This window comes from Melanerpes formicivorus, unplaced genomic scaffold (genome assembly GCF_026170545.1).
Source record: "Melanerpes formicivorus ecotype bairdi unplaced genomic scaffold, bMelFor1.0.p_v2 SCAF_109, whole genome shotgun sequence".
In the NCBI taxonomy this organism is placed as follows: domain Eukaryota; kingdom Metazoa; phylum Chordata; class Aves; order Piciformes; family Picidae; genus Melanerpes; species Melanerpes formicivorus.
Genome location: NW_027142461.1, coordinates 428,486 through 445,823, shown reverse-complemented (window position 1 = coordinate 445,823; position 17,338 = coordinate 428,486). Strand labels below are relative to the sequence as shown.

Genomic DNA, 17,338 nt, shown 5'->3' with positions numbered 1-17,338 from the left:
ACTTGCTGCAGTCACTGCCTCTCAGGAAGAGGTGGTGGTTGGGTGGGGTTACAACATTTTTTACAGCTAAAATGTTGCATTGCAACCTTAACTATAGCTTTTGAGGGTGCAGGTAATGAAGATTACATGAAGTTTTGGGGATAATCTGTCCAATCTGCTGTTTCTGTGGCCGCATCATTGTGTATAATCATTTTGATTCAGAGTATTTAGAGCTAGTCCTGAAGATTCAGTTAGTTTACATCGCTTAAATCTAGTCTGGTTTGGATGTTTTGACCCCAGTGATTCAATGGAAAGACTTTTTTGGATCCTTACAATCTATTTGGTCAGAAGCCACCTCTTACTCTTCAGCCTCAACTTATTAATTGTCAGTTTCCATGTATTTATTTGGACCATCCTTTGGGGTAAACAATACTTTCTTCCAGAAGTTTATCCTCATAGCCATTGGTACAAAAAGCTGTGTGGGGACTATAGGAATGTAGCCTATAGGAACAGGTGAGGTTTGTGGCAACTGTGACATGTCCCACCTTTGTATCTATAACTACCTTGTCTGCAGAGTCCACAGAGCCAGAAAATAATGAATTTTCACTTCTTTACCATGGAATCATCTAATGATTTGGGTTGGGAAAGACATTCAATATCAGCCTGTCCAATCGTTAACCTCACTCTACCACGCTGACCACTAAGGCATACCCCCAGGCACCACATCTACATAGCTTTTAAACACATGCAGGGATGGTGACTCAACCACCTCAACTAAGCAGCCTGTTTCAATGCCTAATAACCCTGTCAGTGGCAATATTTGTCCTAATGCCCAGCATAAACCTCCCCTGGTGCAGTTTGAGGCCACTCCCTCTATCACTAGTTACTTGGAAGAAGAGATCAACCCCCAGCTCACTACGACCACCCTTCAGACAGTTGTAGAGAGCAAGACGGTCTCCTCTCAGCTTCCTTTTCCTTTTCTTCAGACTACACAGCTCCAATTCCCTCAGCTGTTCCTTATAAGATGTATTCTCTAGGGCCCTCACCAGCTTAGTGGCCCTATTTATTCTCTTTCAGGTGGGCTTAGTGCTTTTGTACAATGGCATCTAGGAACTGAGGGTTGTATGCACCTTCTTCAGCTGTGCTTTTTGTTGCAATAGTCTACCAGGGCGAAAAGGTTTCAGGGTGACTTTGTGTTTGTTTGTTTATTTTATTAAGAATCTCTGACAAAACCAAAAGGTTTTGGCTTTTTAATTTCCATGATTGAAAGAGCTGTGACACTCTGAATTCCTGTAGTGGGACTTCATTAATTTAAGTATCTGGGGACTAAGATGTCTCCATGGGATGGGTGATGATTTGTGCCATGCCAGCACCATAGCTGCTGGTATTGGTAGGTGCTCTTCAAAAATAATAGCTGCAAAAGGTGGAAATGAGCAGTCTGGCAGAAAACAAAGCAGAAATGACAATAACTTTGAAAAACATATACAAATATAGACATCATTCAGAGAGTACCACAAGCATAAGCATTCAGCTAATGTGTGTGTGCAGGCTAGTGAGCCCTAGGTCACTGGGGTGGGAAAATATCTTGTGTCAAACACACTGACATGAGAGCCATATTTAAATTACAGGGACAAATTGTTCCTCAAATTCATGTGTTCAGCTCCTTTTGACTTTAGCCTCAAATAATGTTTCTGTATCATAGAATAGAATAGAATAACAAAGTTGGAAAAGATCTCAAAGATCATCAATTCCAACCTGCCACTCAACACCTCATGACTACTAAACCATGGCTCCAAGTGCCACATGCCCTCATGAACAACTCCAGGGATGGTGACTCCACCACCTCACTGGGCAGCCCATTCCAATGGCTAACAACTCTCCCTGTGAAGAACTTTCTCCTCACCTCAAGCCTGAGGATCTGTGGATGCTCTTCACCAGGCAGAAGAGAAATTTTTCATAATCTTGCTTTTATGTTCTCGAATACTCATAAGGAATTCTAGTTATATTCACAACTTCCTCCTACTGATTTTCAATTCAGAGAAAGCAAGATTTCTCAGAGCCCTAATTCAGCAGAGCACTTACCTGTGAACTTTATTTAAGCCAAGGAAGCAAAATAGTTGCTTTAATAATACTCTCAATTTATATTTTTTTTTAAAACAGTGAGGCCAGTTTGTAAGTGCTGTGGGCAGGAGTAGACTAGCCAGGAATGTCTCTTTATGTAATACCTTCTTTAAAATGCTTATTTCTTTAAGTATGGTATTCCCATTAAAGGTCTAATTTTGCTGGTATAACTAGAAATTTCATGTCTGGTATGGAAAGTAGTTTTATAGGCTTCACAAGCATGAGGAAAAAACCTGTTTTAAAAGGAACATTAAGTACAAGGTGACATGTATAGATTGCTCCAGAAATGTTAAACAAAGAGATTTTGGGTTTTTTTTCAAATGTGCAGCATAAAAATGATAGAGGTTACAATTGCAAGTGCAGTCCTTTTGTCATAAGCACTGTAAAACTCCAAGAATTCACATGCAGTAAAACCCATTTTCCTTTTTACCTGTAATATATTTCCTCTTTATAGTATTCGGTTTAAGTGTTGGCTAACCAGGGAATGACCTTCCCCAAATAAATTACTTTTCATGCTTTTCCTTACTCATTAATCTGCTGTTATTGTAATGTACAGGAAATTATTGAGCTTTAGCATTTTAAATGTATTTGAAATCCATGCACAGAAAAGTTAATGATAGTGGTATGTGTTTGCTGCCTACATGGTGATAACACCAACTGGGTGATTTTTATCTCGACTTTTGCTGACTGGGGTTGATTTCTTATTAAAAGGGCAAAGATAAGTCGCTTTAACTCAGCAAAAAATCAGTTTCTTATTATAGGCCTGGTAAACCTCAGCATTGTAGAGAAAGTTTTTGTATGGTATGATTTTTATCTATCAAATAAACCAACACAAATGTCAAGGAATCATCCGATTTAAACTTCCTGGATAAAAGAGCTGTTTTCCCTAATTACTTGAAAAGTACCTAGCAGTAATAGGATAAGACAGCACAGGTGACTAGCCAATTACTTAGTTTAAGGTATTTACATCACTCCAGATGCTATAAATTATGTCTAAACTCTCTTGCACTTCTGGAAAAGTGAATAAAATCATATAAGTTTATTTTGAATACAAGATCAGATATCGTATGCTGAGTGACACTTAAAAAGAATGAAACAGGAACTGTAGGTTATTTTCTGAAGCAATCTTGACGCTAATGCTAAATTACAGCTTGGAAACATCTAGCATTTTTACCTTTATGAGAAAAGGCTTTTTACATATTTAACATAATTCTAGGGAAAATATACTGGAATTATGTATAAAGATATGTACACTGTAACCAAAGGGCATTTATATTCCCCAGTAGAATACTTACAACAATTTTATTGCCATTTGGTGTCATTTTCTAACAGATATAAAATACAGCCAGTAAACAAACTAGACTTTAGATTTAAGCTGACAGCTGTTCCTTCAGAAGCAATATCCAGCTATTTAATCTTAAGAATGCTGAATATTTTACAATTGTTTGAGCAAACTGTATGTTTAGCGTGTGAAGGACTGTGTGCTTTTATATGGAGCTCTTGGATCTGATAATGGCACTAAAAAACAACCTTAGAATAATCCACACATTTGTCGCTCCCATATATTCCCTGGGCAAATCAACAAATTGCCTCATGTTTTATTCTTAATTCTGCAAATTCTTTTTGTATACACAATGTTGCTATGAATATTGGGCTCTATATTTTTTTCCCTGTATGTGCACAAGCCATACAGTTGACTCCAGCACAGTTTATGCATGTATCTGAGTGCTGCTTTTTCTGGTTCCAACTTTATTAAAGGAATGGATTTGTCGAGTGTACTGAAAAGCCCACATGATGTTTTCAGGAAGATTCTCACTCCAGTGGTCACTAAAAATTCTTCCATCCCTGGAAACATTGATGGTTAGTTTGGACAGGGCTCTGAGTAGCCTGATGTAATTGAAGATGTTCCTGCTCAGTGCAGGGGGGTTGGACTAGGTGAAATTTAAAGGTCCCTTCCAATGCAAACTATTCTTTGGTGTATGGAAAAGAGTGAGAATTCCTCCAGCTGTGTAACTGAGGTTGGTACACTGCCTAATGGCTTTGTCATCATATTCATCTCACCAGACCCTGCAGAGAGAGCAGGAAAGCTCTAACCTTTCCAAAGCATAAACTGGATCAACTGAGGTGAGTGGGTAAAGACTTCTTGACTAGGGAGATGCTGGGAAAAAGTTATTACTTGGTGTAAATTGACATAGGTTAGGTTGCTTTAGTAGAATCATATGTTAGAATTATAGAATCGTTTTGGTTGGAAGAGACCTCTAATGTCATCAAATCCAACTGTTAACCATCCATAGTTATGTCCAGTTTACAATGAGTTGGTTTCTTGGAGATCCCTGTAAAAGCAGGGATTAACAGCAAAAGTTTATTCTTCACAAAAGGGATGTCCACCCACATTAATGCATGTGTGTACAAACTCCTGAGCTGAATACTCTTCACCACATGCTGCTTGCCTAATTTAATTCTTGCCCCATTGAAGACAAGTAATATGTTGCAACTACTTCCAGCATGATGCCTCTTGACGTGCATTGAGACTCGGCTGGGAATCATACATGAAAGAAGCCAGTTAAGGCATACTCCCAAGGACACAAGCAATCAAATCAGCATAGGCTGCAAACTTACAGAACTTTTGGTGAGACAGTATTGCTAGTTCTTCTGTAGATAAGGAGTAAGTTACTGTGTAAAGTTATCTTTACCAGTATATATTTCTCCTTTAATGCCATAATTCAATTAAAAGTAATGAGTTTGGAAAGCAAAATAGTTGTCCAAGCAGTTCTTTCAACCCACTGAAAAGAGAAAAAGGACTTTCTGGTGAAATCTTGCCTTTTATGCCTTTCTCTAAGACTATTCCAGCTCATCTCACTTGTGACATGGGAATTCTGTCCTGCAGTGGACAGTCTTGCCCTTGTGATGGCTAAGCCAACCTAATGACACTCACGCTGCATCTTGGTGAAGAATTTACAACTTCATACCTTCTGCTTTGGGTTATTTACTCTTTCAAGTATAAGACTAAGTCTGTACCTTGTTTTCAGTAACCTGAGGTACAGTCTTAAATGGAGACTGTGTCTGTTAATTATTAATCTGTTAAGATTATCAGTTACAGTTAAGATTATGCTGCTGCATGTAACAGGATGGAAATTCAGGAGCAGCCTTGCAACATATAGCCATTGCTTCCTTTTCAATTTTCTCCAAATCCCAAGTTCAATGCACTTTATGTCTCAGAAACTCACAGAGCCCTGGAGAAAAAAATATGTTTCCACCAAGACACTGTTTTCCTTATAGGTAGTGGAGGCAGTGGATTGATAGAAGGACCAAGAAAGTGATGGAACAGGTCCAACACCAGCTCTCAGCAGGATGCACAGGCTTTCAGATAAACAGAAAATGGCTGAAATGCCTACACTGCATCATTATAGTCTTCTGTATAAAAATATGCAATTTTAATCATGATGCGTTCTTCATTTATATGCTGGCAGAGAACATGGGATGAGGAGTAAGTATGTAAGGATTAAGTAACTATTTCTTCACAGAAAGAGTTATTGGCCATTGGAATGAGCTGCCCAAGGAGGTGGTGGAGTCACCATCACTGGAGGTGTTTAAGAGGAGACTGGATGAGGCACTTGGTGCCATGGTTTAGCTGATAAGATGGTGTTGGGTGATAGGTTGGACTTGATGATCTCGAAGGTCTTTTACAACCTGGTTAATATTATTCTATGTAACTGAGACATACACAAGTGTGTTTACACTTATTTTGCATGGAGGCCTGAGAGGTTTGAACTTGCATTTGGATGGGATGGGAGAAAGTTTAGGTGCACCTCTTCAATCTGAGCTGATGCTCATGGGAAAAATGTTACGTCACTGAGCTGTGCTGTATAACAAATGTCAGAGCTGGTAATTAAGGGATGCTTTAAAAGTGCTATTTTATTTTGAAACTCTTCCCTTTTGGTTGGATGGTAGGAAGAAATCCTTCACAGAAAGAGTGATTTGCCATTGGAATGGGCTGCCCAGCGAGGTGGTGGAGTCACTGTCACTGGAGGTGTTTAAGAGGAGACTGGATGAGGCACTTGGTGCCATGGTTTAGTTGATTAGATGGTGTTGGGTGATAGGTTGGACTTAACGATCTCGAAGGTCTTTTTCAGCTTGGTTAATTCTGTATTCTGGTTCCAACCCACTTCAAACACCCAGATTTGTTGTATTTTCAGTGGTTTTCAGAATGACTTTATGCCATGGGGGTAGAGCCACTGATTGCCTCAGAAGGTATTTTATTCTTTTAAACACTTATAATCTTTATTCATCTATCACATAGTTTTGCCTGAATCAGCAGTGAGACCTCTGAAGTCAAAGGATAATTGCCAAAACTGCATTAATTTATTTCATCCAAATAGTAAAAAACAAAAATAACCTTTGGAAAAGTACCTTGCAGCTACACAGATTGACAAAATGCATCAATTATGTTTTTGCTCACTTTATAATTACACTGCAGTAAGTGCACGGTGAACTTTACTGCACGGTTGATTAACCATAAGGTTACTATTATTAAGTCACTCTCAGAAGCAACAACTTGGAGTTTAATTGAAGAACAGAACTCTGCACCACATCTGATCAAGCCTAAAAACCTGGCATAGCCAGGCAAGCTTCAATTTAAGTACACAGGTGAATGATTGTTCCTTAAGCATAGCAAAGGGCTTTGGTTGCTTCAGTGAGGTATGCTGGGTGGGTGAACTGGCTGATTTGAAGGAGCTCTTGGTATTTGTTAACCAACACCAATGGAAAGGCTTTTCCTGTGAACTGTGAATATCTCATGCTCTCTTTTTGTTTTGGGTTTGGTTTTTTTTTTGCATAGAAACAAGTCTTAGGAGGAGCAGCTGAGGCAACTAGGGTTCTTTAGCCTGGAGGAGAGGCACAGGGGAAACCTTCTTGCTCTACAGTTACCTGAAAGGAGGTTGTAGTGAGGTGGGCATTGGTCTCTTCTCTTAAGGAACAAGCAACAGGACAAGAGGAAACAGCCTCAAGTTGCACCAGTGAAGGTTTAGGTTGGAAATTAGGAATAATTTCTTCCCTGAAAGTTTTGTCAAGCCCTGGTAGAGGATGCCCAGGGCAGTGGTGGAGTCTCCATCCCTGGTGGGATTTAAAAGATCTGTAGATGTGATGCTGAGAGATATGGTATAGTGGCTGACTTGGTAGTGCTAAGCAGTTGTACTCAATGATCCTAAAGGTCTTTTCCAAATGAATGATTCTGTGATTATATCAAATTAGTGTTCCAACTTCTGAGGAACTAGGATTAAATCTCCAGGTATACCCTGACAGTATTTCCACATTTTTTTTCAGTTTATTGTGACAGGGAAAGTACTGCTGTTTCTGTTAGCTCATTGATGCTATAGGTCCCCTTCTTGTTTCCCATCTTCTTGACTTTGTGCATTGAGAAAATGTTGCTATGAAGCTATGCCACAATGTTATATCTCTTGTAGACCTGCCCTGAAGCTAATTTATGCCATGAGAGAAACAGCCTAGAACAGTCTAAAACTGGGCCAGTGTTACCAGGGTGAGCTTCAACAAGGCCAAATGCCAGGTCCTGCACTTGGGTCACAACAACCCCAAGGAACTCTACAGGTTTGGGGAAATGTGGCTGGAAAGCTGTCAAGCACCTGAATATGAGTAAGCAGTGTGCCCAGGTGGCCAAGGAAGCCAATGGCATCCGGGCTTGTATCAGAAATGCAGTGTCTAGTAGGAGTAGGGAGGTAATTGTCCCCTTGTACTCAGCTCTGGTGAGGCCACACCTCGAGTATTGTATCCAGTTTTGGGCACCTCAATACAATAGAGATGTGGAGGTGCTTGAGCCAGTGCAGAGGAGGGCAGCAAAGCTGCTGAAGGGCCTGGAGAATAAATCTTACGAGGAGTGACTGAAGGAGCTGGGGCTGTTTAGTTTGAAGAAGAGGAGGCTAAGAGGAGACCTCATTGCTCTCTACAACTACCGGAAAGGACGTTGTGGAGAGGGTGGTGCTGGTCTCTTCTCACAGGTGATTAGAGATAGAACAGGAGAGAACAGCCTCAAGCTGTGACTGGGTAGGTTTAGACTGGACATAGGAAAAGAATTTTCACAGAAAGAGTGGTCAGGCATTAGTTGAATCACCAACCCTGGATGTGTTTAGAGGTCATTTGGATGTGGTGCCTGGGGATATGGTTTAGGGGTGAACCTTGTGGAGTAGTGTTATCAGTTGGACTCAGTGATACTGAGGGTCTTTTCCAACCTGAATATGTCTATGATTCTGTGGCCTGTCTCTTAGTCTAAAAGACTGAAAATAAAATAGTAGGTGTTGCGTGTGTGTGGTGCTTAGCTAAGAGTAGTAGCCTGGTATGAAGAAACTTGCCTAGAATATAGGATGTATTCAGTCACAGGTGTTTATGTGAGGTGGAGAATGTCCCCTACATTGCTTCTATCCCCCTGTTCCAGAGGTCACAGCGCTTCCCAGCTTCACAGAGTATCAAACCCAGAAGTACGAAAGCAATTTTATGGTGGTTCATCTGTACTTTTATACAGACAAATGCAATAGAAAATAGAGATTATTCATGTGTATGAAACAGTGTTTATATAATTTACTATGGCTGTGCTAAACCAAGCTGAGAATTGTGAAATTCCTTCAAACATTGTGGTATCACTGGGCTAATCTGCTTGTTGCTGTGCTAGCATTTGAGTGACAGCAGCTAGACAAGGCTGAGGCTCTGTTACTTCTCAGCATCTGAAATCTCAGTGAAATTTCTCTTCTATGGGCACTCCAGAAAGTGAAAACAATAGAAGCCAGGACACTCTTGTGCAAAAATGCCACCCACATGACACAAGCTGAGGAACTGACATGCGATGTGGTAACTGCTAATGAACTGAGCCAGATCCGATGCGGTGCCTTGGCTTTATAACCAGTTTCCAGCCCTATAACACATCATCTCTTCCTCATGGCCATAATTTTCTTCTTTGAAGGTCTATTCTTTATTCACTCAAATCTTCTCCATGTGTCAAGAACATCATAAGAAGAAATTATTAAAAGCAACGGGCGTAAGAATCCCCATCCCATTATTTCACTAAAGCGTTTAGATGAGAAAAATTAGGTGAATTCACATTTCACATGTGTTTAAATTGCTAATCTCACTGCTCTATCTGTATTAGTGAATACATTTGCAGTAACTTTTACTTTATAATATTTTGGCTAAGCTGTTAGAAAAATTGTTATACGGCTAGGAGTGGAACTGAACCATGAAAGCTAAACTGTAAGCTGCTGTAAGGCTGGGTTATTAGTATGACAGAATAAAATTTAACACACACCAAAGCTTCTAAGCTGCAATGTTTCAAAAGGGAGAGGGTTGGGGAAGTGTAATCAAAGTCATCTATGTTCCCTCAGAATGCTGCTGTAATAATACGTAGGTTTTGTACCTTCTATTTTCCAGGCATTTGGTGATATTGCTGGAGAGAGTCTTTTGTGTGATGAAACAAGCACAGCCCAGGACCATGTAAGCAACGTGGGCAGCATGCAGCACACATCTTCAAGTATCAAGCTGAGGGAGAGGAAGAGGAGTACAATAAGCTGAAAGGTATGGTTTCAAGTTTCTGTAGTGAGCTGAAAAATGATGCTGATACCTGAGCATAAAATTGTTTGAAGGACAGGAGAAAGCAGATAACTTGAAAATAATTTATCTTGAGTGTGATCAGTTAGGGCTGAAATGTCACAGCTGTGTTTTCCAATAGGGCTTCACCCTTGGGTTGTTTCACATGTCTGTTGCAAGAGACCTGAAGAATAAAGAGCTGTAATTCACCCAAATCCTGTCACACTTTCCATTCAAAAGCTCAGTACAGTAATACAATCCAGAACAGTCTATCTGGAGCAAGGGTAGCATTTAAAGTATGCTGAGGGCAGGCCTAACTCAGATAATTTATGTACAATTAGGTATACTCACACATATATCAGTCTGAGTGCACAAGTCACAGTCTCTTAGACTTGAGTTGTTTTCCACCAGGTGCTTGTCCCAGGACATGCATAGTGGAATGTGCCTACAAGTTGCTAGGTTGCTACTGATCAAAGGTAGCATCAGGATGTTTGATAACAAAGAATTATGGAACAAACCAGGTCTCCTTGGATGTCAGTGTTATTGTGAGATATCAGTGTTTTCTTGCTCCTTACCTGTGGCCTCAGTATCTGACCTGGTTCCACTAGATCCCCACACTTCGATGAGCCCTAACAGTGTCAGTTTTCTGATGTATTCCAAGACTGAAATTCAGTTAAATACATCTTGGGTCACTTTTAAACTGACACTAGTGTTGTCTGCTGACAGAGCAACTCTGGAAAGTTCACATGAGCATGCAAGACATGGCTTTTTGAAGGAAAATGGATGAATTTAGTGTACAGGTTCTTGCCTCTGTAGCACTCTTGTTAGTAGAGGCATGCCATTGATATGCTGTCACTTGTGTATCACAGTATCGCTAAGGTTGGAAGAGACCTCAAGGATCATCGAGTCACATCATGTCTTTCTCTACATCTTTTCTTTTTAATCTTTAGAGAATCACACTGTCTCTGACAAGAGCTAATTCCTGCAGTTGTTTGCAGAGCTGTTTGCATCTTGACTGGCACCCATGATGTGGTTACTCTCTGACAGGATTTGCAGTTCTGACGTCCAGACCACTGTGCGTACGCTACTCTCCTGAAAATGTTCCACTCGTAGTGCTTCTCTGGCTTCAACAAGCTTTTCAGTGTGATGATCTCATTGAGTCCTGAAAATACAATTATTTCACATGATATTTTTCCCCCTTTCTGGTAATGGGGCATTCCTAGGTCTCTCAGGTTTGCTTGTTCTGATTTTTCCTGGCTGCCCTGTACCTGCTAACCATGGTGGGGGCAGTTTTGCTGATTTGACTTTCAAGTTTCACGCCTGAAACACTGACAATGTTTCCAGTAATTGTTCAAAGCACAACACTATTGCAACTGCAAAGCTGCAAAGATGTCCAGAAGAGGAACAATGATGGCTTCCTGCCACCAGCTCTGCAGCCAAGTCCCAACAGGCTGAGACCTACAGAAGATCCCAAAGAAGATCATTTTGTTAGCATTGGTCAGAACTGCTTCTTTAGGAGCTATAGCAGCTTAATCTGGAGGTTATTCTCATACTTTCTTAGTAGAATTAAAGTATTACTCATTAGTTTGAAGCAGTGAGTGCCTATTTGGCTTCATACAAACACACTAGAAATGAAGCCATACCCCAAAGGGAAGGGCTATGAAAGACAAGAGAAAGAGAAGGTGGGAAGGGGAACAAAAGCAAGAAGGATGAAGTACTCTGTCCAAGGTCACCAAAGTCAGAGGAAAATGCAGTAAAAAAACAAGGGGGGAAGCTTGGTAATGCTCAAACTCTGTCTTTTCCAGTTGTAGCATCCCTTTTTTTGATGTTGTTCTGAAAATGTCAGTAGAAATGTCTTACCTTCCTGGTATTTTGAATCATTCTTGTAGAATGCTGTACTCAATTAACACAGTAATCAGTGACATTTTTTCTACACATATGTATTTCTGCTGTCCTTTTGTCCACGCTGTTATGGTCACACTTTTTCAGATACTTTTACCATTGTGAAATCTTTCCCAATGTCCTGAATGCTGTTGACTCATTTTGATACTTAAATCAGGAGAAGTGTGGCCAGCAGGTCAAGGGAAGTGATCCTCCCCCTCTACTCAGCTCTGGTGAGACCCCACCTGGAGAACTGCGTCCAGTTCTGCACAAGAGGGATCTGGAGGTGCTGGAGCATATCCAGAGAAGGGCCACAAGGATGAGCAGAGGGCTGGAGCACCTCTCCTACGAGGACAGACTGAAGGAGTTGGGGCTGTTCAGTCTGGGGAAAAGAAGGCTCCAAGGTGACCTAATTGTGGCTTTCCAGTATCTGAAGGGGGCCTACAAGAGGGCTGGGGAGGGACTTCTCAGCCTCTCAGGTAGTGGAATGAAGCTGGAGGTGGGAAGATTCAGGCTGGATGTGAGGAGGAAGTTCTTCACCATGAGAGTGGTGAAGCCCTGGAATGGGTTGTCCAGGGAGGTGGTTGAGGCCCCATCCCTGGAGGTGTTTAAGACCAGGCCGGATAAGGCTCTGGCCAGCCTGCTCTAGTGTGGGGTGTCCCTGCCCATGGCATGGGTGTTGGAACTAGATGATCCTTGTGGTCCCTTCCAACCCTGACTGATACTGTGATACTATGATCTGTGATTGTCATCCACCTGAATAATCATTACATGACATTAGGTAGTAACCTGGAGGTTTAAATGTCACTCCTGAGTACAATTTTTTTTTTCCTTTGGGTTTGCAAGATAACAGCTTGATTTCCAGTTTTGATTTTCTTCTTTTAAACTGATTTTTTTTGTGCTTGTGCACATTTGTGTTTCTATGAGGTACACCCAGGCAGAAGTGGTGTTATACATCTGAATAGCTACGAGAACTGATGTGATTTTTGTAGGTTCTGTTTCACCAGATAGTATTTGGATGACTTCTCTCTGTCATAACAGGAATAAAATTGCCTTTATAATGTGTGCCTTGCCTGTTGACACTTTAAACCATTGTACACATTTGGGGAAAGAAACCAACTGAAGAGGAATTGTCCAGTACCAGAAATTTTCCATGGATATTTTTTTCAACTTGAGCAGAGCTGAGCTTTGCAATCATTAGGCCAGATGCTGGGGTAATGCTAATTAACCCACAATGAATGAATGAATGACAAAAACAATGCAGTGGAGACCACTAAAATTGCTTGTGTATGGGACTATCCTCTTGTATGAGTTAAGGTGGGTGACCTGTAACCTCCTGCACTCTATCACTGACAATATCAAGAAGACAGCATGCTTTGGGCAGCTTCATACTATGTGCATCTTCTTTCTTCAGTTTTGTCTTTGAACATGACTGAATTTAATGGTAAAAATCCTCTTGGGCAATGTTATACCCTAGGTTTCCCACCACTGAGCTAAGACAACCCAGTCTGGTTCTGTGAGACTTTGACTTTGGTGTTGGATTGGTAATATGCAATTATTTAGTCTTATGGCATGACTGGCTACATGCATGGAATGGAATAGAATGGAATGGAATAGAATAGAATCAACAAGGTTGGAAAAGACCTCAAGGATCATCAAGTCCAACCTGTCACCCAAGACCTCATGACAACTAGACCATAGCAGCAAGTGCCACGTCCAGTCCCCTCTTGAACACCTCCAGGGATGGCGACTCCACCACCTCCCTGGGCAACACATTCCAATGGCCAGTCACTCTCTCTGTGAAGAACTTCTTCCTAACATCCAGCCTAAACCTCCCCTGGTGCAGCTTGAGACTGTGTCCTCTTGTTCTGGTGCTGGTTGCCTGGGAAAAGAGACCAACCTCCTCCTGGCTACAACCTCCCTTCAGGTAGTTGTAGACAGCCATAAGGTCTCCCCTGAGTCTCCTCCAGGCTAAACAATCGCAGCTCCCTCAGCCTCTCCTCACAGGGCTTGTGCCTCTCCCCAGCCTTGTTGCCCTTATCTGGAATCACAGAACAGTGGGGTTGGAAGGGACCTCTCTGGAACATCTAGTCCAACTCCTCTGCTAAAGCAGGGTCAGGTTGCACAGGTGCTCATCAAAGTGGGTTTTGACAAGCTCCAGAGGCTCTGGCGAGTCTATCCTTTCAAATAGAATTCTGCTGATATTTTTTGTTTAACAAACGTGGATCTAGATGTGAGATATTGGAGACATTGTTCAGCATGAAGGATTTGATTGACCATTTCTATTCCTTCAGTTGTGTTATCATATCTCCACTGACTTTCATCTGGGATGTACAGTTCTCCACTAGTACACATTCCTGGAAGCTGAATTTAAAGCATGGTTAAGTATTAAGTAAATTTACCTTGAATATTTGCTGAAAACATAGCATCCTACCTATTAATTTTGGTTCTTTCTATCACCTGAGTCCCCCTGGGTGTTGGACAACACTGGGTGGCCTGAAGGACTCTTCTCTGCAACACCATCCATAATGCTCAGTTCTAGCTGGGTAGTAATTGCCTGTCTACGCAGTGCTCCTTTGCAACAATTTCCTCCCATGTAGCTATATATATGCAGTCATTACTGAAAAGTGTAAATAAGGAATCCTTTTAGTGGTGTAGTTTCCCTGGGTACCTACTGTGTTCTTATTATCTAAAACATCCTCCCCATCTGTAGTTCTGTTCTATTAAAGGAATGAAGGCCTAAGTATGAATTAAAAATTAAAATGCTTGTTGTAGATTGGAGAGCAAGGTCTATTAGAATATATCTGGCACTAGGCTCACAGTACAGTAGATAGATTACACTGAGCAGCAGTTAAGCAAGGGGATGAAAAATGAGTGATTTTCATCATTCAGTTAAATATAGTGCTAAGTGGTATGTGCTAGCATTAAAAGCAAATTACTTAGCACTTCACCAATCACAGCATGAGAACATTCCATTGGAAGCAGTATTTCCAGTGATGCTCAGCCCTCAGTTTTATTAAATAAATCAGCTGTTAATGCTTAAGGAAGCAGTTGAAGATGTATTGCTATGATAATAAAAAGATTGAAAATGTAAAAATGAAGAGAAGCAGTACCTCATTTTAATTAAATGTCCTAAGAAAACCTCCTCTCTTTCTTAACAACAAAACCCTAAAGAGCTGGTGGATCCATAATACTTGCACCTCCTGTCCCTTCTTTAGGTCTTCCTTTCTTACTAATGAATATGACCTTTCCTTTTTCTTTCTTTCTTTTCTTTTTCCTCCCCCCCGCCCCCACTTTATAATGACATCTTTTTTTCCTCATAAATCTGCTGCCATGACACTGAACATTTTGATGAGCTTTTCTGATTCCCTCTTATATCTCCTTTATAGGATATTATTACCCAGTAATCTAGATGAGGAGCCTGATTCCCAGCACAGGTGCCTTTGGGCAGGTCAGTTAAAGATGATGGAGATTTGAGAATTCACAACAGAAGAATTTTTTGAAACTGAGGTCTGCCTTTATATCACATATCAACATTATTTTATCCCCAGCAATGGGCTTTGGGGGACACTCAAATCTGCTGTCCAAACGTGTGGAAGCTGTAAGTCATAAACCTCTCTGAGTCTCAGATCATTCCTAAGCCTTCTCCTCCTAACCAGGAGTCACCTGGCAGGAGCTACATAGCAGAAGTCCTGGGAAAAACACATTCAGGACATGGCCAAGTGGCTGAGCCACAGCTCACCTAGAAGATCAGACATCAGGTGAGAAAATTGCAGTTCAGGTATCAAAATTACAATGTTAGACTAAGCAGGAAGCTATCTTGAGTCCTTCCCTTTTCCCCTAGTGTATTGTTTGGGGAATCCTAATTTGAGTTTTCTTCTATGGTTAATTTTGAAGGCTGTTTTGATAAAGAGAAAAGGGTAGAAAGTGAGGCACTGATGCAAAAGATGAACACCAAAAACCTTCTGTCAATGTGTAACTGTAGGAGCTCCTGCATGGAGTGAAATACCACTTCTGGGGTTCATTGTAAAAACAGCAAATGGTTGTTTTCTGTGGTTGGGGAGGAAGGATAAGGGGCAATCAGCTTAAATTTCTTACAAATCCTTTTTCATTCTGATTTTTGGAGACAGGGCAAATAACCATAGTCAAGGGATAAACTAGATAATCTGTTTTTAGTACAGAGGTTGGCTCGAGATCCTTTGCGTTTTCTTCTGGCTCTGCTTTTCTGGGGTTCTGTGAAAATTATATCTGCCTTAAAGAAGTACCTTTTCTATTTGTGTTTAACTTCTGCTTAACACTTGAGTGAAATCATTGTGATTCTATGTAGCAGAAGTCTTTCTGCTAGCAGTGTAGGATAACAGATTGGATGTTAAGAAGAAGTTCTTTACCATGAGGGTGGTGAGACACTGGAACAGGCTGCCCAGGGAGGTGGTAGAAGCCCCATCCCTGGAGGTTTTTAAGGCCAGGTTGGATGTGGCTCTGGGCAACCTTATCTAGTGTCAGGTGTCCCTACCCATGGCAGGGGGGTTGGAACTAGATGGTCCTTGAGGTCCCTTCCAACCCCAACAATTCTATGATTCTGTGATAACAATGTTGGACCTAAAAGAAGTATCTTGTAAAATCTTGACTTATTTCAAAAGGTTTCCTTGTGGAAAAGAGAAGGTCAGTCCTTTACAATAGATGTTCTAAACCAAGGCCTTAAAGCAAGGTTTTATTCTTTGGGTGCAGTAGATTTTCATTCTTATTTCCCTATTTTCTTCCCCTTAGATATGCACTCAGAAGTTGCTTGTTTTCTTTCTTGTTTTATGAGAACTTTACTCAAAGTAATTATTTAAACCTTAAACCACATGACACATATCCTTTGTGGTAGTAGAGTAACCTTTCCTTCTTGAACTATTTAAGGACATGATATTTAACCTAGTTTTCCATACAGGGAATTCATTTTTTTTTCCCTCTCTTCATTTTCTTGGCTGACATGTAATGGTTCTGATGCATCTTTTCTGGGTATGCCAATCCTGTCATATACACTAATGTGAAATAATGACACAAGGTTGACTTAACTAGACATTATAGAGCATATTTCTCAACCATTCTGTATGAGAGGTATATGCACAGAGCTTGCTACTTGTTAATGAAACTGGAGCTACAATGGATATTTATAATAGGTTCCTACTCCAAAGGCATGGGGTCCTTACATAAAAGACAACCACAAAGCACCATTAAAAACCATGGACTGCACGTGGCATTGTTTCAGGTACATTTTAGAATTTCACTGTGTAATGGAAAGTGTAACCATGTTGAATTTGGAGCAAAGCACAACTACCATTCCATCTAAATGTGCAGCCAGGTGCTCCACATTGGCCACAGCAACCCCATGCAGTGCTACAGGCTGGGGTCAGAGTGGCTTGGAGAGCGGCCAGGCAGAGAGGGACCTGGGGGTGCTGATCGATGGTAGGCTGAACATGAGCCTGCAGTGTGCCCAGGCAGCCAAGAGGGCCAATGGCATCCTGGCCTGCATCAGGAACAGTGTGGCCAGCAGGAGCAGGAAGGTCATTCTGCCCCTGTACACTGCACTGGTTAGGCCACACCTTGAGTACTGTGTCCAGTTCTGGGCCCTTCAGTTTAGGAAGGATGTTAAGTTGTTGGAATGTGTCCAGAGAAGGGCAACTAAGTTGGTGATGAGTTTGGTTCACAAGCCCTATGAGGAGAGGCTGAGGGAGCTGGGGTTGCTTAGCCTGGAGAAGAGGAGGCTCAGGGGAGACCTTATTGC

At 41.3% G+C, this 17,338-nt stretch overlaps 1 protein-coding gene across 1 annotated transcript in view; it reads left to right on the top strand.

Annotated features, from left to right (window-relative positions):
• The window catches only part of LOC137455777 (uncharacterized), a 231,214-nt gene extending 221,542 nt beyond the window's left edge, over nt 1–9,672 (top strand). Inside the window, exon 21 of the mRNA XM_068166871.1 lies at nt 9,532–9,672. Coding sequence (XP_068022972.1) covers nt 9,532–9,672 — 141 coding nt within the window. The remainder of the gene's footprint in view (nt 1–9,531) is intronic.
• Nucleotides 9,673–17,338: the final 7,666 nt, after the last annotated feature.